The sequence below is a fragment of the Salmo salar genome, chromosome 19 (assembly GCF_965601325.2).
Source record: "Salmo salar chromosome 19, fSalSal1, whole genome shotgun sequence".
Lineage (NCBI taxonomy): Eukaryota > Metazoa > Chordata > Actinopteri > Salmoniformes > Salmonidae > Salmo > Salmo salar.
This window is the reverse complement of record NC_138309.1, coordinates 63,241,671-63,263,203: the sequence shown is the minus strand read 5'-3', so window position 1 is coordinate 63,263,203 and position 21,533 is coordinate 63,241,671. Positions and strand designations below refer to the sequence as shown.

The 21,533-nt window shown below is 41.6% G+C and overlaps 1 protein-coding gene across 5 annotated transcripts in view; it reads left to right on the top strand.

The window, feature by feature from the left end:
* The window catches only part of LOC106579163 (disintegrin and metalloproteinase domain-containing protein 11), a 49,170-nt gene continuing 27,637 nt past the window's right edge, over window positions 1–21,533 (top strand). For 2 of the 5 annotated variants that reach the window (XM_014158786.3, XM_014158785.3), the window contains exons 1-6: window positions 15–471; window positions 955–1,151; window positions 14,961–15,037; window positions 15,749–15,815; window positions 20,563–20,645; window positions 20,770–20,833. In XM_014158786.3, coding sequence (XP_014014261.1) covers window positions 414–471; window positions 955–1,151; window positions 14,961–15,037; window positions 15,749–15,815; window positions 20,563–20,645; window positions 20,770–20,833 — 546 coding nt within the window. In that variant the 5' untranslated portion in view covers window positions 15–413. Of the gene's footprint in view, window positions 472–954; window positions 1,152–14,960; window positions 15,038–15,748; window positions 15,816–20,562; window positions 20,646–20,769; window positions 20,834–21,533 lie in introns of all 5 variants that reach the window. The other 3 variants (XR_014381661.1, XM_014158783.3, XM_014158787.3) reach the window with 3 other exon arrangements.

Here is a 21,533-nt window from a genome sequence, read left to right as displayed (position 1 = left end):
TGAGGGAGGGAGCACCGAGTCCCACGTGTTCTAGTCAACGCGGATTCGACGCCCCTCGCTTGCAATCGCTCCAGTTCACTTTTTCCAGCAACTCCGAGCCAAGGAAGAACGATCACATTTAACCGCGCAGCATCACCCCCAATAGGTACTAGTAGTCTTCCCCGGCTTTGCCAGTAGTGATACACATTTGATCCATATTTTCTGACGGTTTTTCTTAGCCTTTTGTTGGAGGATGAATAACCTTGTCAGAATATATTTTTCTAGATAGAGAACCCGTTCTTGGTCGTGATGTGGGTACATCGTTAAAGGGGTCCCCCGCGGCTCCCTGTAATTGTCACCTGCAGTTGGTCCACCAATTTTTTTTTTTTTCAACGGTGTTGCTCCATGCAAATCCCGGGGACTATGTGAGCATCATGCTGGCGGTGCGATGCCTGTTTTTCGCTGCAGTGAGTGCGCGGTTTGCCGTGACAGGTAAGAGACTGGGGGGGGGGTTAAAGCCGCGCTTTCTTCCCGCAAATTTAACCCTTAACGACATACGTAGGCCTATAACTTTCCCTTCATTATTAACGGGTTATTTTGAGATTTTCCGAGCTATTTAAGTCCCATTTTGCAGACTCCCTGTCACGAGAACTATGCGGTAAGATTTTCTGCATCAACAATTTCCATCGTAACGCGCGCCTGCCGCCTTCGAGATGGGGATGGAGTCGGAGCCGTGCTCCAAGGTTCTGTAGTGGCAGCCTACGCAGTAAATCGTGTTCATGGGAGACTGCAGCAGACATCCACAACACCACCATCACAATAGTCAATCCCGGCGATAACAGTGTGCCAATCGCTGGTTGTCGCCCGCTGTCAGTGCAGACATTTCATCATTCACGATAACAAAAGCCCTATTGATTGATCACCCTGTTTCTCTTCCCCTTTCTCTGTCTGCCTTCCTTAACCGCTCGGATGAAGGCTGGAGCAGCTCGGTGAGCAATAGAGGAGACGGAGAGACGTGGGAATGGCAGCCTGCGGAGGAGCAGGGGGACCGGGGACCTGCTGTGGAGGAAGTCACTCAGCCCAAGCGGCTCCTGCAACAGATCGACTCGGAGGGAGAGTTGGTTCACCGCCATCTGGACACTCGAGTCAAGAACCACACCGAGGGAGCACAGGTGAGTCCTATATTTTGTCTCCAGGTGACACACAAGAGAACACAATTTCCCCAGTCATTATCAATATTTGCACAGACAGGTAGGCTACAGAACTAGCAATGTCAAGCTACTTCCAATCAGGCCTAATGGACATTGCTGAAAGGTGGTCACTGTCAGATCCAACTTTCTGGGTGCTTAAATATCCCATTCATCTTCTGTATCCCTGTTTTGACTGCACATGAACAAAAACTATATTGGACATAGATGTGTGTTCCTGCCCTCTCTCCACCAAATCTCACTAATGTAGCTGAAGGTAAACTCTTCCTCAAATTCATAGAAAAACGCTATTATCTCTATTGCCTCACCACCTATAAAATCCTAAATGAACCCCTTAGGTACAGCTTTATGACCTAGCTTTACGACTTATTCCTATAGACACATGGGGCATGTCCAAAAGTGCCATTTGGGATGCATAGGGATGGGCGATTCTCATGAAACCAGTTTTAACCATGGCAGTAGCAAATTGAGTTAGAAAACCATGATGCATCTGCAACAATCAACTATCATTCTGAAGTCTAAGACACCTAATTTATGGCACAAGGTCTTATTTTAAATAATTTGTACATTTTCTCCAGAATTGTTTTATTTTTCACCCCAAATTCTCATTAACGAAATGCGTGCAGATTGAATTCTCGGGTAATTTCATACAATCTTGCTTTATAAAAACCTAATTTATTAAAATAAAACACAATGTTGCTGTTTGTCCAGAAATCATAAAAATTGTATACTCGTTGAAGCTTAAATTTACATTAAACTATAATATTTGTTATGTAAAAACAGTGTTTCTCATTATCGTAACACTTTTTCAAGCTAATGCAAAAACGACCCCCAAAAATTAAATAAAGTTGTAATCCCCATGATGCATCATCTAGAGTAGTCCTTAGATGAGCACAAGTTCATTTAATTTCTTCACTTATTTGCCTTCAGAATGAGGATCTTATTCTCAAACACCCCCTTTACGACACTTGACTTTCTCAAGTGAGTTAAATGCAAGGCAGTTAACCCACTGTTCCTAGGCCGTCATTGAAAATAAGAATTTGTTCTTAACTGACTTGCCTAGTTAAATAAAGGTAAAAAAAATAAATAATGTATTACCAAAATGACTAAAAAGCGGAAATTGGGAAAATCTACCGGAGCCATTACCTTTCCAACATGGAGGCATGAATGGGCTTTAGTAATGTGGTCAATTGTTTGCTGACTCATAATGGCTGTCTCCTATTACTTGCAGATTCAACTAAGGGCCTCTCATTACCGAAACACATTTATCATTACCGCAGATTTTTTTTTTGTCAATTTCAGTAATGAGAAACTTAATTTTGGTGATGATAATAAGCTAATTCTAATGTATAATCAATGGGTGTGCTGTGCTGGTAACTTAAATGATTTACTAGGACCATGCCTACATTGTATACATTTTATTTTTATATATTTTTTTGGTGAAACATCAGTAGGGTTGTCAAGAAATATGGGTGTATGAACCCCATTTAATTGACTTAAAGCCACAATCTGGAGTTTGTGTTTGAGCAAATAGCAACCCTGCCACGTAAAGAAGGATATCCTCCATTTCTACATGTGTACCTGTTTTAGCGCTTACCTATACTGTTGTTTTGACAGTTTTTGGTCCATATCCCACATATTTAGAATTTAATTTATTTATTTATTGTACTTTTTACCCCTTTTTCTCCCCAATATCGTGATATCCAATTGGTAGTTTTGTCCAATAGCTGCAACTCCCGTACAGGGCGAAAGTCGAGAGCCATGCGTCCTCCAAAACACAGCCCGCCAAGCCGCACTGCTTCTTGACACACTACTCGCTTAACCCGGAAGTCAGCCGCACCAATGTGTTAGAGGAAACGCCGTTAAGCTGGCGACCGAAGTCAACGTGCATGCGCCCGGCCCCGCCAAAAGGAGTCGCTAGAGCATGGTGGGACAAGGACATCTCGGCCAGCCAAACCCTTCCCTAACCCGAACGACGCTGGGCCAATTGTGCGCCGCCTCATGGGTCTCCAGGTCTGCGACACAGTCTGGGATCGAACCCGGGTCTGTAGTGACGCTTCTAGCACTGCGATGCAGTGCTTTAGACCGCTGTGCCACTCAGGAGGCCCATATTGAGATTCTTTATAGGCATATCATGTTATACCATTTGCCCATATGATTCCATTAAATTTAGAAATGCATCTAAAATACTTTAGAACCACACATATCCTTATCCTAATAGACCAATAATGGTGGTACAGACTGGGGAAATAACTTTTTCTCCAAAAAACTTGCTTTTGAAAATGCAGGCACATAATTACAGTATTTATGAAAAAAAGGTGTGTTTGTCAATTGCATTAAGATCAGTGATTTTAGTGTTTTGCAAGTCATTTGGGATTAACAAATGACACAATTTGATGTATTAGGTTACTGAATCTCTAATAGACCTCAGTGCAGTCTTTCAATGGCAAACTATGCAACGCTCATTACCGAAACATGGATTCTCATCTCCGAAACCTGCTTATCATTACCTTAATGCACCAATATTAGGAAATATAAAATGTATGCTTTAGTAATTTTGGCTTAATCTTTTGTTCTTTATCCAAATATGTGTACATAAAAATAACATGTACAGTGTATTCGGAAAGTATTCAGAGCCCTTCACTTTTTCCACATTTTGTTACATTACAGCCTTATTCTAAAATTGATTAAATAAATTAAAATCCTCATCAATCCAATACCCCATAATGACAAAGTGAAAACAGGTTTTTAGACATTTTTGCAAATGTATTACAAATAAACAAACAAAATACCTTATGTAAATAAGTATTTAGACCTTTTTCTTTGAGACTCGAAATTGAGCTTAGGTGTTTCTACAATTTGATTGGAGTCCACCTGTGGTAAATTCAATTGATAGGACATGATTTGGAAATGCACACATATAAGGTCCCACAGTTGACAGTGCATGTCAGAGCAAAAACCAAGCCATGATGTCAAAGGAATTGTCCGTAGAGCTCCGCGACAGGATTGTGTTGAGGCACAAGTCTGGGGAAGCGTACCAAAAAATGTCGGCAACATTGAAGGTCCCCAAGAACACAATGGCCTCCATAATTCTTAAATGGAAGAGGTTTGGAACCACCAAGACTCTTCCAAGAGCTGGCTGCCCAGCCAAACTGAGCAATCGGGGGGGGGGGCCTTGGTGAGGGAGGTGACCAAGAACATGATGGTCACTCTGACAGAGCTCCAGAGTTCCTCTGTGGAGATGGGAGAACCTTCCAGAAGAACAGCCATCTCTGCAGCCCTCCACCAATTAGGCCTTTTACGGTAGAGTGGCCAGACGGAAGCCACTCCTCAGTAAAATGCAGTGGTGTAAAGTACTTAACTAAAAATACTTGAAAGTACTATTTACGTCATTTTTTTTGTGGTTATCTCTACTTTACTATTTATATTTTTGACAACTTGTACTTTTACTTCACTACATTCCTAAAGAAAATAATGTACTTTTTACTCCATACATTTTCTCTGACACCCAAAAGTACTCGTTTACATTTTGAATGCTTAGCAGGACAGGAAAATTGCATAATTCATACACTTATCAAGAGGACATCCCTGGTCATCTCTACTGCCCATGATCTGGCAGACTCACTAAACACATGCTTCGTTGGTGAATGATGTCTGAGTGTTGGAGCATGCCCCTAGCTATCCGTAAATACATTTTAAAAAACAAGAAAATTATGCCATCTTGTTTGCTTTATGTAAGGAATTTTAAATTATTTATAATTTTACTTGTACTTTTGATACTTAAGTATATTTTAGCAATTACATGTACTTTTGATACATAAGTATATTTAAACCAAATACTTTTAGACTTTTACTCAAATAGTATTTTACTGGGTGACTTTCACTTTTACTTGAGTAATTTTCTATTAAGGTATCTTTACTTTTACTCAAGGATGACAATTGGGTACTTTTTCCACCACTGGTAAAATGCACATGACAGCCCGCTTGGAGTTTTCCAAAAGCCACCTAAAGGACTCTCAGACCCTGAGAAACAAGATTATCTGGTCTGATGAATCCAAGATTGAACTCTTTGGCCTGAATGCCAAGCGTCACATCTGGAGGAAACCTGGCACCATCCCTATGGTGAAGCATGGTGGTGGCAGCATCATGCTGTGTGGATGTTTTTCAGCAGCATGGACAGGGAGACTAGTCAGGATCGAGGGGAAAGATGAATGGAGCAAAGTACAGAGAGATCATTGATGACAACCTGTTCCAGAGCCCTCAGGACCTCAGACTGGGGTTTACCTTCCAACAGGACAACGACCCTAAGCACACAGCCAAGACAAAGCAGTAGTGGCTTCGGGACAAGTCTCAATGTCCTTGAATGGCCCAGCCAGAGGCCGGGCTTGAACCCGACCGAACATCTCTAGAGAGACCTGAAAATAGCTGTGTAGCCGCGCTCCCCATCCAACCTGACAGAGCTTGAGAGGATCTGCAGAGACGAATGGGAGAAACTCCCCAAATACAGGTGTGCCAAGCTTGTAGCGTCATACCCAAGAAGTCTCGAGGCTGTAATCGCTGCCAAAGGTGCTTCAACAAAGTACTGAGTGAAGGGTCTGAATACTTATGTTAAATGTGATATTTCAGTTTGAAATTTTTTATACATTTACAAAAATTCAAAAATCTGTTTTTCCTTTGTCATTATGGGTATTGTGTGTAGATTGATAAGGAAAAAGATAGATTTAATCCATTTTATAATAAGGCTGTAACGTAACAAAGTGTGAAAAAAGTCAAGGGGTCTGAATAATATCGAGACAAAATACAAGATTCTGAAAATATTGTGTAAATGAGAAATTACAAAATAAACTAATTTAAACATAACTGAAAACAATTATATTTTAACTCAGGCCTTTTCATTCAGTGAGCAATGTAAAAAAAAATATTAGAAATAGTTTTGTTCTTTTTCGGGACTTTGAAAACTGTTGCGGTATTGAGAATTTTTGCATTGGTACTGTAGTTGTGGAAAAATGCATAATATCTGATCAATAAACATAACAATACTTTTTAAATACATAATTGCAGATCCTAATTTTAGTGGTCCAAGAGGAGTTATGGTGGAAAATGTGTTTCTGTTTTGTCAAGTGCCAAGTTTTGTGAGAATCACCCCTGGAAACTGGGTGCCATTTGGGATGCAGAACATTATGCGGAGCTGCAGTGGAGATAAAGCCTCTTAATAGTTCTATCTTTTGAGCAGTAGAATGTAGGCATTGTTCTGCAGGCTTTCAGTGTGTACTGAAATGTCATATAGGTTAGGTTATTTACAGTTATGGGGAGAATATATGTTGCTTTAAAGAAGGGAGCTATGTGTGGCTTCCTCTTAAATGCAAAATGGAGCAAATAAGATCTAACAAATGAAAGATGCTTCAGAGAAGAATTTTTTTCTTCTCTAAATGAGATGAGAGATGAAATAATCACATTTTTTGCCGACTTGGTCTTAGACCTCCTTCATTAGTCAATGCCAGGCAGAATAATTCTCTCATCAATGATTAAAATCCCATTTGATGTAGAAGAGGGAGACGAAATGGGAAGATATTAGTCTAATTGTGTGTCACAGTGCTGGACCGTGACTGATGAGACTCATATTAATAGTTTAACCTAGCCCCAGATCTGCTTGTGCTGTATAGTTGGCAAGATGGCACAAACAGATCTGGGACCAGCCTATTTGGCTACTATAGTTAATAGCTACTAAAGAAGCCACTCTAAGAGGAGACTTGTCTTGTGTGACATAATGCTAGTCAGGTTAGCCTTTATTGCCACTTTTATTGCCTGGTGTATTTTCAAAGAAGCTAATGTAAGGTCAGTGGATTGATATGGTATTGTCAGGTGTTCCCATCTTGGATGGGTACAAAGTACAAGATGCTTTTAATGTTACTTTGCTTTGGTTGGTAGATCTGGATTAGTTGCCATTTGAATGCTTACAAAAGTGGATTGATGTTTTGAAAGCGTACAAAAGTGGATTGATGTTTCTCACCCCTGGTTTAAACCGAGGCAGGTGGCATGATACCCCTTTCGATGCCCCGAAAAGTGTTAATTTCAGAAGTTCTGACCATTAGTCTTCACTGGCCAGGTCTTCACTGTAAATAATAATTTGTTCTTAATTGACTCGCCTGGTTAAATAAAGCTTAACGTATATACAGTACCAGTCAAAAGTTTGGACATACCTACTCATTCAAGGGTTTTTCTTTATTTTTACTATTTTCTACATTGTAGAATAATAGTGAAGACATCAAAACTATGAAATAACACATGGAATCATGTAGTAACCAAAAAAGTGTAAAATAAATCAAAATATAGGTTATATTTGAGATTCTTCAAAGTAGCCACCCTCAACCAGCTTCACCTAAAATGCTTTTCCAACCGTCTTGAAGGAGTTCCTACATGCTGAGCACTTGTTGGCTGCTTTTCCTTCACTCTGCGGTACAACTCATCCCAAACCATCTCAATTGGGTTGAAGTTGGGTGATTGTGGAGGCCAGGTCATCTGATGCAGCACTCCATCACTCTCCTTGTTCAAATAGCCCTTACACAGCTTGGAGGTGTGTTTTGGGTCATTGTCCTTTTGGAAAACAAATGATAGTTCCACTAAGCGCCAACCAGATGGGATGGCGTATCGCTGCAGAATGCAGTGGTAGCCATGCTGGTTAAGTGTGCCTTAAATTCTAAATAAATCACTGACAGTGCCTCCAGCAAAGCACCATCACAGCTCCTCCTCCATGCTTCACGGTGGGAACCACACGTTTGGAGATCATCCTTTCACCTACTCTGCGTCTCACAATGACACGGAGATTGGAACCAATAATCTCAAATGTGGACTCATCAGACCAAAGGACAGATTTCCACCGGTCTAATGTCCATTGCCTCGTGTTTCTTGGCCCAAGCAAGTCTCTTCTTATTATCGGTGTCCTTTAGTAGTGGTTTCTTTGCAGCAACTTGACCATGAAGGCCTGATTCACGCAGTCTCCTCTGAACAGTTGATTTTGAGATGTGTCTGTTACTTGAAGTCTGGGAAGCATTTATTTGGGCTGCAATTTCTGAGGCTGGTAACTCTAATGAACTTATCCTCTGCAGCAGAGGTAACTCTGGGTCTTCCTTTCCTGTGGCCGTACTCATGAGCCAGTTTCATCATAGTGCTTGATGGTTTTTGCGACTGCATTTGAAGAAACTTTCAAAGTTCTTGACATTTTCCGGACTGACTGACCTTCATGTCTTAATAATGATGGACTGTCGTTTCTCTTTGCTTATTTAAACTGTTCTTGCCATAATATGGATTTGGTCTTTTACCAAAAAAGGGCTATCTTCTGTATACCACCCCTACCTTGTCACAACACAACTGATTGGCTCAAACGCATTAACCTCTATGGGCTAGGTGGGATGCTTGCGTCCCATCTACTCAACAGCCAGTGTAATCCCGTGGCGCGATATTCAAATACCTCAAAAATGCAAAAACTTCAATTTTTCAAACATATGACTATTTTACACCATTTTAAAGACAAGACTCTCGTTAATCTAACCATACTGTCCGATTTCAAAAAGGCTTTACAACGAAAGCAAAACATTAGATTATGTCAGCAGAGTACCCAGCCAGAAATAATCAGACACCCATTTTTCAAGCTAGCATATAATGTCACATAAACCCAAACCACAGCTAAATGCAGCACTAACCTTTGATGATCTTCATCAGATGACAACCCTAGGACATTATGTTATACAATACATGCATGTTTTGTTCAATCAAGTTCATATTTATATCAAAAACCAGCTTTTTACATTAGCATGTGACTAGCATGTGACTAGCATTCCCACCGAACACTGCCGGTGAATTTACTAAATTACTCACGATAAACGTTCACAAAAAACATAACAATTATTTTAAGAATTATAGATACAGAACTCCTCTATGCACTCGATATGTCCGATTTTAAAATAGCTTTTCGGTGAAAGCACATTTTGCAATATTCTCAGTAGATAGCCCGGCATCACAGGGCTAGCTATTTAGACACTCAGCAAGTTTAGCACTCACCAAAGTCAGATTTACTATAAGAAAAATGTTATTACCTTTGCTGTTCTTCGTCAGAATGCCCTCCCAGGACTTCTACTTCAATAACAAATGTTGGTTTGGTCCCAAATAATCCATTGTTATATCCAAATAGCGGCGTTTTGTTCGTGCGTTCAAGACACTATCCGAAAGGGTAAATAAGGGTGACGAGCATGGCGCATTTCGTGACAAAAAAAAACAATTTTTATGCCATTTTTCTCGTAAAAAAGTGATAATATTCCGACCGGGAATCTGCGTTTAGGTAAAAAGAGGAAAGAAAATAAAGCACGGGGTCGAATTGAGCAATTCCACAAATTAACAAAGCACACCTGTTAATTGAAATGCATTCCAGGTGACTACCTCATGAAGCTGGTTGAGAGAATGCCAAGAGTGTGCAAAGCTGTCATTGAGGCAAAGGGTGGCTACTTTGAAGAATCTCAAATATAACCTATTTGTTGATTTGTTTTACACTTTGTTGGTTACTACATGATTCCATGTGTTATTTCATAGTTTTGATGTCTTCACTATTATTCTACAATGTAGAACATAGTAAAAATAAAGAAAATCCTTGAATTTGTACCTTTATTTAACTAGGCAAGTCAGTTAAGAACAAATTCTTATTTTCAATGACGGCCTAGGAACAGTGGGTTAACTGCCTGTTCAGGGCAGAACGACAGATTTGTACCTTGTCAGCTCGGGGATTTGAACTTGCAACCTTTCAGTTACTAGTCCAACGCTCTAACCACTAGGCAACGCTGCCACCCCGAATGAGTAGGTATGTCCAAACTTTTGACTGGTACTGTATATAATTGCCCATAATTGTGCCCTGACTGTCCAAAACTGACTAGAGCTGAGCTGACATTGACCCCAACTGCCCCAGCCTGCTTGGTCAAAAGGTCATAGCTGTTGTCACCACCAATCATTAAAGGAAATTAAATTACCTTTTTCCCAGGAGGAAGTTCACTGTCAGTCATTTCAATTCTAGTCAGTTTTGGACATCGATAGCTAGTACCCCTGTCCACACACACACTCTTTCCATGGTGCTGATTCATCTGACCCCACCTGATACCCCATGGCAGCCACCCGTGGGGCCCCCTCCCTCTCCCGCCTGTCCGCGCCCCTATCACCTTTCTACACCTTTACCTGGTCTCTCCCATTACCCGCCCTATCAATACCATCTGCCAATCATTCGGCGAGGCAGGAAGATTCACCGTTTGAGGCAACCTTGAGTGCCCTCCACCACCGGCTGCCCAGCGCTCGTGTGTAACCCAGACGAACTTCCTGAAACTCTGCCTTTTGCAGTGTTTCTGTATGAGGCCCTCTTTTACCTCAGTCAAATCCCCCCCTTTCCATGTAATCATTTTCAATATTATCTAGTAGGAAAAACTGATCCTAGATCAGCGCTCCCTACTCTAAATCGCTTTATAATTACACTAATCAGCTGCTCACCAAGGCCTTTAAGAGCAGGGCTGGATAAAGTCTGCATGCCCTAAAGCTGGTACAGTCTTTCTCATAACTTATGCCCATTCCCTAGAAGTTCATGGCAAATAGGAATGATAATTGAGTAACATGCTAAATGTTTTTTTTGTTTTTTTTATCTCCTCCTACCGTTTCATTCCTTACCCAGATAAACAGCAACTGTCTTTTTAACTTTTTACAAAGACAGTTAAGGTCAGACACAGTACAACCAAACGACTCGCTGGAGTTATTAGACAGAAAGTCTTTGTGTCAGCACCTCCACAGCCGTTAATATTCAGGTAGCAAGGCTATCGACTCAGTGGACTGTCACAAACTGGGTTGAGATACAGCCCGTCTTTAATTAGTCTGTCTAGGTTTGGCAGTGCCTCCACCGCCGCTGTAAATTGAACGTATTTCCAACGCCTCCTATTTCTAACGCTTTCCACCAGGCAGGCACACATACACTCAAACACAACACTCTCACCAGCAGCAGCCTCCCGTACAGTAGGTCCTTAGCCCCAGCCACTGAGGTGGAGTAAGGGGTTAACTGCTAGACCAGGGGTCGCCAACCGGTCGTTCGCAAGCTACCAGTAGCTCGCAGCCCACCTATGAGTAGCTTGCCAAATCATTCTGAAAGTACATACAATTTAAGTGGTGCACCGCAAACTGTCATAAATACATCTCACAAGTATCAGACACCGCAAGCTCCCAGCTACTATCTGATCAACGCAACATTGACATGATCCCACCCATAGTAAGCCACTATTTGCTTAAAAACAAAATATCTGCTAGTTCATTTCCAGCAATATTGCTGGTGCGCGCGTTTGTCTATCGCTCCGTGCGCAGCCAGCCAGTTGGTGTGATAACGGTCTTGTGGGTTGACAGAAATACTTTCCCCAAAACCTTCTCAATTAAATGTTAACTGCAAAAAAGGCTTGCCTGACAGAAGTATATCATGAATATCATTTGTATCTATTATTAGTTATTTTCAAACTTTGCCATGAAATGAGCAGCAGCGGTAAAGAACCATAGCTAGACCAGCACATAAGATTGCACGTTCCTCACTCGCTAGATGCGCAATTAAAGGGCCAGATGTGCATTTGAAGGGGAATTACTCTCAAAAATCAACGTTTTGTTAGTTTGTCTTCTGATGTAATTTAAGCATTGACGTAGACTCAGAACATCCAATTTCATTGTTTCTCAATGAACAATTGTAAATAAACCTAAAACCAGGGAAAATAAAACAGAGAAAATATAATTGGGGAATATATAAAACAGAATTTGGGAGAAAAAAAAATCACAGATTTTATATGGCCCCACTTAGTTGTTTATTAACACTTTTTTTTTTTACCAGGTATATTGACAGAAAGCATAGTGCACTACTTTCTCTTGTACACTAAGGACCCAGGGAAGAGTTGCAGGGGAGATGAGAAGAATGTGCCTATCTGAAAGCAAGGGAAAAAATGAGTAGCTCCCGACATGTTTTAATTTTTTTAAAGTAGCTCTCATGCTACAAAAGGTTGGAGACGTCTGGGCTAGACAGTGGTATTGGGGATTGACAGGTAAAAGCTGTTTTTCTCTCACTACCTGGAACAGGGTTGGGATTTGGGACATCAATCTTTATCTGACAGTGTTATTGTGGCTTTGATGGTACTCTGTCCTTCTATTCCTTTTTATTTTTTGCTCTCTGTCCATCTTTCTCACTGTGTTGCACTCTTTCTTTCTCTTCCTTTCTTTCGCGCTCTGTCACTCTCTCTCAACCCTCCACAGAGGTACATTTTTGCCAAAACTATAAGGTATTGAATCATTTGTTTAAGACAATGAATGACTTGTGGCATGACAGATTCTGCATCTTGTCATCTAATGGAATGTGAATGAGTGATGATTATTCAGTAACTATTCAGACTGCTTGATTTTTCTACATTTTTTTTGTTACAGCCTGGATAAAACATTTATTAAATTGTTCTTTTTTTTGTCACTGGCCTACACATCATGTCAGTGGAATGATGTTTTTCGAAAGTTTTACAAATTAATAAAAAATGAAAAGCTGAAATGTCTTGAGTCAATAAGTATTCAACCACTTGGTTATGGTAAGCCTACATAGGTTTGGGAGCAAAACATTTGCTTAACAAGTCACTTAATAAGTTGCATGGACTCACTGGGTGCGATAATAGTGTTTAACGTGATTTTTTTTTATTTTTATGATCACCACATCTTGGTACACCACACATACAATTATCTCTAAGGTCCCACAGTCGAGCAGGGAATTTCAAACACAGATTCAACCACAAAGAGCAGGAAGGTTTTCCAGTTCCTCGCTAAGAGTGATACTTAGTGGTAAGAAATTGCAGACATTGAATATCCCTTTGAGCATGTTGAAGTTATTAACTACACTTTGGATGGTTTATCAATACACCCAGTCACTACAAAGATACAGGCGTCCTTCCTAACTCAGTTGCCAGAGAGGAAGGAAACCGCTCAGGGATTTCACCATGAGGCCAATGGTGATGTTAAAACAGTTAGAGTTTAATGGCTGTGATATGAGAACTGAGGATGGATCAACAACATTGTAGTTACTCCACAATACTATTGTAATTGACAGAGTGAAAAGAAGGAAATCTGTACAGAATACAAATATTACAAAACATGCGTTCTGTTTGCAACAAGGCGCTAAAGTAATACTGCCAAAAATGTGGCAAAGCAATTACCTTTTTGTCCCGAATACAAAGTGTTATGTTTGAAGCAAATCCAATACAGCACATTGCTGAGTACCACTCTCAATATTTTCAAGCATGGTGGTGGCTGCATCATGTTGTGTTTATGCTTGTAATCGTTAAAGACTCTGGAGTTTAATTCAGGGGGGGAAAAAGAAAAGAATGGAGTTAAGCACAGGCAAAATCTTAGAGGAAAACATGGTTCAATCTGCTTTCCACCAGACACTGGGAGATGAATTCATCTTTCAGCAGGACAGTAACCTAAAACACAAGGACAAATCTACACTGGAGTGGCTTACCAAGAGGACAGTGAATGTTCCTGAGTGGCTGAGTTACAGTTTTGACTTAAATCTGCTTGAAAATCTATGGCAAGACCTGAAAATGGTTGTCGAGCAATGATCACCCAATTTGACAGAGCTTGAAGTATTCTGAAAAGAGTAATGAGAAAATGTTGCACAATCCAAGTGTGGAAAGCGCTTAGAGAATTTCCTCAGACCCCTGTAATAGCTGCCAAAGGTGATTCTAACATGCATTGCCTCATGGGGTTGAATATTTATGTAATCAAGATATGTTAGTGTTTAAATTTTTTTACACGTTAGCATTTTTCTTCCACTTTGACATAAGAGTTTTTTTGTGTAGATTGTTGTCAAAAGAAATTACAATTAAATCAATTTCAACCCCACTTTGTAACACAGCAAAATTTGGAAAAAGTCAAGGGGTATGAATACCTTCTGAAGGCACTGTACCTTTTTAATAATCAAGGCTGCCTCAGTCCTGTCCATACACCCTAAGTGTACCTGTATTTTCTCCAGTGGTGTAAAGTACTTAAGTAAAAATACTTTAAAGTACTACTTAAGTTTTTGGGGGTATCTGTACTTTACTTTATTATTTATGTTTGCCAACTTTTACTTCACTACATTCCTAAATAAAATAATGTACTTTTTACTCCATACATTTTCCCTGACACCCCAAAATACTAATTTCATTTTGACAAGAAAATGGTCCAATTGACGCACTTATCAAGAGGTCATCCCTACTGTCTCTGATCTGGCGGACTCACTAAACACAAGTGCTTCGCCTGTAAATTATGTTGGAGTGTGCCCCTGTCTATCGGTAATAAAAAAATTTTAAAAAATTAAATGGTGGCTTCTGGTTTGTATATTTGAGCAATTCCATTTACTTTTGATACTTAAGTATGTTTAAAACCAAATACTTTTACTCAAGTGTAGTATTTTACTGGATGACTTTTACTTGAGTCATTTTCTATTTAGGTATCTTTACTTTTACTCAAGTATGACAATTGAGTACTTTTTCCACCACTGATTTTCTCTCTCTATTGTTCTCTCTCTCTCTCTCACTCACTCACTCACTCACTCACTCACTCACTCACTCACTCACTCACTCACTCACTCACTCACTCACTCACTCACTCACTCACTCACTCACTCACTCACTCACTCACTCACTCACTCACTCACTCTCACACACACACACACACCGCTCTAACTTTTCTCCCTCTCTCTCTCAGCCTGTCCATCTAGCCCAGAGCAGTTTCCTGGTGGAAGCCTTTGGCAAATCTTTCATCCTGGACTTGGAGCTGAACCAGTGAGTTGACACACTGCTCTGACCATCACTAGCATTCTATACAATACAGGATTGTTTTCAATTCAGCCTTCTATTCAGGACATTTTCATTCAATTCATGAATAAAAAAATTGCCCAATGTGGATTTTGTTGAATTTTAATTAACTTCCCGAATTGGCTGAATAAAAAAAACAGAATTTACCCCAACCCTGATACAATCCATCTAGGGTTTCTTCACTAGAATGGCATGTCTAAAACATTGTAGATGATGGTAACATTTTGAGGCCCATAGACTAAAGCTAAATCACAGCATATACTCGCCGCCTCCTCCTCCTCACCAACACATTGGACACATTATTCTAATGGATTGTGTTTATGTAGCGCTCTTCACTAGCTCTCAAAGCGTTTTTACATGGCGTAGAGGTAACTGGCCTCATCCTTCCACCACCCCTTTTCTACTCAATGCCTCCATCAATCCAATTGGATTTGTATAGTGCTTTTAACAAATGTGTTTTGTATGCGCTTGTCTCTTGTAATGATTACGCCTGTATGGGAAATGTCAGTGCTCTCTCTCTCTCTCTCTCTCTCTCTCTCTCTCTCTCTCTCTCTCTCTCTCTCTCTCTCTCTCTCTCTCTCTCTCCTCTCTCTCTCTCTCTCTCTCTCTCTCTCTCTCCTCTCTCCTCTCTCTCTCTCTCTCTCTCTCGCTCGCTCCCTCTCTCTTTTTTTCCCTCAGCAATCTCCTGTCTTCGGATTATGTGGAGCGGCACTTTGACGACGAAGGGAGGCCGTCTCAAAACATGGTAGAACTTGTTTTCATCCATCTGTCCATCCACTAGGGTGTAGACATGAAGGTTGGCTGATGAGTGTCTGGTATGATCATCAAGCGCAACACCTAAAGCATTCAAAGATGACTTAATAGTGGCTTATAAGTGTGCTAAAACACACCATAGCAAAGATTATGCCGCAGTACTAATGACGTGCTGCTCATTGGCATAGACTTTATAAATGCATCACACTGATTGTCATTATAAAGCTGTATGACCCTTGAGTAAAAAGTGCAATTATGAAGCACTATGTCACTGTACATTATAAGTGATTATGATTATACTTATAATGCTTTACGAGTATTGATATACGGAATTATGAGCCTATACCAGTCTTTATGTGTGTCTATAACTATGCTTATACTGTATTATTACGTCTGTGTGTGTGTGTGTGTGTGTGTCAGAGGACTTCTTTGGAGAACTGAGAGGTGTCTTGTTCCTGCAGACATGAATAGCTAGTACTGCGGTGCGGAAGTTTTAATGAAATTGGAGAGATGCAATTACGCCGGTCGTTTTGCAAGGTCACTGTCTAACCCCTTTTAAGGTGCCCTAGACGGGCTTAACCGAAAAATGATTCACGGCTAGATCGTACAACGTCATGTACTTGTTCAGTTCTTATTTGGTCTAGTCTTAATTTCTCCGTTTGTCTTGTCGTTTTGTCCTCGAGTGTGATGGTAAATAAAATAAAAACAGTTTGAGAAACACTTGAGTAGCTTTCTGCCATCTTGGAATTGGCACTTTCTCCTCCTATTTTGGCCACCTCTCTCCCTTAGTTGAGACTTGGTAGCAGTATTTGATAGGGCTGTTTTATTCTAGTTTGTCAGTACCAATTATCATCCTTCATTCTCATTGGCTGTGTCCTTGGATAGGTGTGGCATCGCATTCAACTCCTCCCTTAATGGGGTGTCCCCTCTTCTCTTCATTAACAAACAAGTGGTTCTGCAAAGTCAGCAGCGCTGCTGAGTTGCCCTTCATTCAGATATTGGCTACATTTCCACCTCGTTGATCATGCAATGGCAAGTGCATCGCAGGCTCTAGAACAAGAAGTTCCAGGCTGTATCACATCCGGCCGTGATTGGGAGTCCCATAGGGCGGCGCACAATTAGCCCAGTGTCGTTAGGGTTTGGCCGGGGTAGGCCGTCGTTGTAAATAAGAATTTGTTCTTAACTGACTTGCCTAGTTAAATAAAGGTTAAATAAAAACTAATAAATGAGTGGGTGTGTGCGTTTCTATTGAGCGTGTCCTCAGCAGAGTGCCCCTCTCCCCAGGGTTCCAGACTGTGACCTTTTAGTTCCATTTTGCGACTATTTGACTTGGCTGTGCGGGTAAACATTTTAGCTGGTTGTATTCGTGCGAGCTGCACCTTCTACATGGTCACCTCACTCCAAACCTTCCATTTTTGGGGCTGCTAAAACCATGATTTGGTCAAACAGTAAAGTGCGTTATCCTCATGATTCTTGTATTGTAAGTGTCTGCCCTGCTGCTGTGCCTGTTTCGGTGGGCCTGCTGCTGTGCCTGTTTCGGTGGGCCTGCTGCTGTGCCTGTTTCGGTGGGCCTGCTGCTGTGCCTGTTTCGGTGGGCCTGCTGATGTGCCTGTTTCGGTGGGCCTGCTGATGTGCCTGTTTCGGTGGGCCTGCTGCTGTGCCTGTTTCGGTGGGCCTGCTGCTGTGCCTGTTTCAGTGGGCCTGCTGCTGTGCCTGTTTCGGTGGGCCTGCTGCTGTGCCTGTTTCGGTGGGCCTGCTGCTGTGCCTGTTTCGGTGGGCCTGCTGCTGTGCCTGTTTCGGTGGGCCTGCTGATGTGCCTGTTTCGGTGGGCCTGCTGATGTGCCTGTTTCGGTGGGCCTACTGATGTACCTGTTTCGGTGGGCCTGCTGATGTGCCTGTTTCGGTGGGCCTGCTGCTGTGATTAGCGAGCCACTCTCTTCTCCGGGAGAAAGAAATGCATTTTGATTGTAAAACATTTCAAAATGCAATTGCATTTTACCTACAAACAATTCCATGTTTGTAGGTAAAATATTTATTTCTCAATATTGAGCTCAGTAGCAACTATTTTACAAACAAGATATTTGATATGGCTTTGAGATACATTTCCATTTTTTATTAGGACATTTACTGTTAGATTTATACATGGCTACTAGTAGTGGGTGTTATATTTAGAGTTGGCGATCTCGACGATGTGTTTTGAGTTTTACACTTCCTCAAGTGGTGAATTAGCCCATTTTACATTTACATTTAAGTCATTTAGCAGACGCTCTTATCCAGAGCGACTTACAAATTGGAGCCCCAAATGAATTAGCCTATGATATAAGTGTACAAGAAAATTTAAAATAACATTCTGAAGCCTTATTTTTGACAGTAAAATATAACAACAATGGCCTATTTGTCAAACCAAAATTCGTGACAATCACTGGATTAGGTTGCACATCAAAATATTGAATCATATTGAAATATGCATTCCTGCATGTTAGATGAAACAACTTATTTCTTGAATAGCATCTCAGTAGTCTATTATACCTGAATGACTTGAATGATCCCCCTCCATCCTGCCTCTCCTCTGAAAGTGTGTGTGTGCGTATGCGTGGATGTGTCCAACCTCTCCTCCTCTGAAAGGACACTCAATCCACCTCGTTCACTAATGGCCGCAGTAGAGTGTGAGCCAATTTGATTTCCTCCACTTACCCTTGTAATCCTGCCCTTTTATTTATTTATTTATTTATCTCAGTCCCGTGCTAAGTGCTCTGACTGGGCTTCCTTTCTAATTGGTATGAATGGCCCCAGGGTCTCACCCACTAAAGACACAGGAGAAATTAAGCTAACGCTAAGCTAGAGTTTATTATGGCTAGCTCATGCTAAACAGCTACCAATGATACTTTTAACTAAGCCAAAGATGGGGCAAATGGGCCTTTTTACAGTGGAAACCATAGAAGCACAGTTGGCAGGACAAGGAACGACATGGGCAGAGCTAAGCAAGAGCTAACGTGATCCTATTGGTGCAATTTATCATGCATTTGCTCATTTCTGTTAGTGAACGCCTACTCTCTGAAGTGCTGAATGTGCAAGCCGAGAACTCTAACTGCCATTGCTCTCCTCTAAACAAAGCCTGTTTTTAAAAACTTTGGCAAAGGGTCAAATCTACAAAACTTAGTGCGCTGTGTTCATAACCAATTTTAGTTTTGGGAATTGAAAATTGTATTAAGATCAAGTGTTTCATCTATGAGAAAATGTGCGGAATGTTGGCCCAGTTTCATCTTGCTCCATCTTCTCCCTCTGCCTGCGCGCGCATGCATACACACAGAACTTCATATCATCACCATATTTGGTGGTGAGTGGAAGCCCCCACTGAATGCTTCAGGTTTTTACTGCTCGCATGCTAAACCGCGACAGGAGAGAAATTAAGCTAAGCTAAGATTCATTATGGCTAGCTCGCACGCTTAACCGCTACAGGAGAGAAATTAAGCTAAGCTAAGGTTCATTATGGCTAGCTCGCACGCTTAACCGCTACAGGAGAGAAATTAAGCTAAGCTAAGGTTCATTATGGCTAGCTCGCACGCTTAACCGCTACATGAGAGAAATTAAACTAAGCTAAGGTTCATTATGGCTAGCTGGCACGCTTAACCGCTACAGGAGAGAAATTAAGCTAAGCTAAGGTTCATTATGGCTAGCTCGCACGCTAAACCGCTACAGGAGAGAAATTAAGCTAAGCTAAGGTTCATTATGGCTAGCTCGCACACTAAACCGCTACAGGAGAGAAGCTAAGCTAAGGTTCATTATGGCTAGCTCGCACGCTAAACCGTGACAGAAGAGAAATTAAGCTAAGCTACACTAAGGGTCAATATGGCTAGCTCATACAAAATCTTGCCTTCATTCTGGAAAAAGAACTGGACGGGTGCATGTTGCTGGAAAGGGATCGGCCATGTTGCTTGTGTGTTTCAGACCAGTGCAGGTTAGGGAAAGAGCAGAGGAGAGGAGGCCACCGTAGTCTATTGAGACGCAGCGTTGGTCTGTCTGGTTGGTTGGATACGGTTGGAGTAAGGTTTGACCAAGCGGGAAAAAAACACTAGCTCCAGGTTGTTGCTTGAACGGTCTAAATAGTTCTAGTTCGCTTCACTTGAACGCAGCTTTTCTTCTGTTGTTTAGCGTGTGAGACGACAGTGGGCTCAGATTACAGTGGTGCATAACATATTGGTGTTCATTACACTGACTGAGTGACACACACACACACACACACAAACACACACACACACACACACACACACACACACACATACACTGATGTTTTCCTAGTCTAATACACACACAACACACACACACACCTGATTCTCAACCACACCTGTCTGGTGATGAAATATAGTCTCTGCTGTCCTTCACGCATCATTAGCCGCTGTAGGTGTAGGTTCTCTCCTCTGATTTATAGCAGTTACTGATACAGCTTTGTTGACCAAGCAGCTCATTCAGACCCACCCTTGGGGGGGGGGGGGGGGGGGTTGCTTCACACTTAATCAGTGGTGTTGATTGCATTTTCGTCATTGGTTAGCTGATTCTATTCTCATCGACTTGTGCCTTTCTTTATTTAACTTGGGAGGGCAAAGTAGAATTAATACTGAGTGAATGATTGTGTGTGAATGTATGTGTGTGTGTGTGTGTGTGTGTGTGTGTGTGTGTGTGTGTGTGTGTGTGTGTGTGTGTGTGTGTGTGTGTGTGTGTGTGTGTGTGTGTGTTTACAGGGAGGGGAACACTGTTACTACCACGGGCGACTCAGGGGGGTACCAGGCTCGTGGGTTGCTCTCTCTACCTGCCATGGATTACGGTGAGTCGAGGCTATGCCCACCCTCTGCCCATTCCACGTCTCACTGTTTGTCTCTATCTGCAAACCCTACCAGAGTTCCCATTCGTTACTACAAACTCTACTCTTGCTTTCTCTCTCTCTCCAGTGGAATGTTTTCCGATGGGAACTTCTCCTATGGGATCGAGCCTGTTCTCAATACCAGTGGGGAGGTGAGTATGAATAAGGGAAGAGGATGGAGGGGTGGATACCCTTAGATGAAAAATGGGGAGTTGCCGGGGGATTCGTCTCGAAAGTGGCTCCAGCGCACTGCTCAGTGAAGACCGTCTGTTCCTCCTCTCTCTTCTCTCTTTCTCTCTCTCTCTCGCTCTGCACCGGACTCTGTCAACTCTCTTTCCCTCTCCGTTGTTTACCTCTCCCACTCACTGGCAGCACAGACAGCGATACTCCATCTGTGTTGTGCAGTGTGAGAAGTATTGAGTTGATACACAGTCCCATGGTGTGTGAGAGGGAGAACTAACTATACCAAGGCTGGAATTCAATATAATGCACCATAGCAATGTTTGTGCATTGTCTTCCTTTACAAGCTACTGCCTGCACACAAACTTCTTATTCTGACATCTGGAAGCATATAGTACGTTGGGAAGTGCTAGTGGACTTTTCAACTAACACCCCCCCCCAAAAAAACCCGTTCTGATTTTGATTGTCCATGGGTAAAAAACGAGTTGCTGTGTAAAAGCGAATGACACAATGTGGGCTTGATGGAATTGACATCTGAATCGATTTTTCTTTTTCTTTTATTTCCCCCCGTATATCTCCCAAGACCATTCAGTGCTGACTCGTTGGCGGTCTTTGATGCTATCGCTTCAACATGTGAGGGGCAAGCAGCACCAGTATAGGAGGATAAAATAT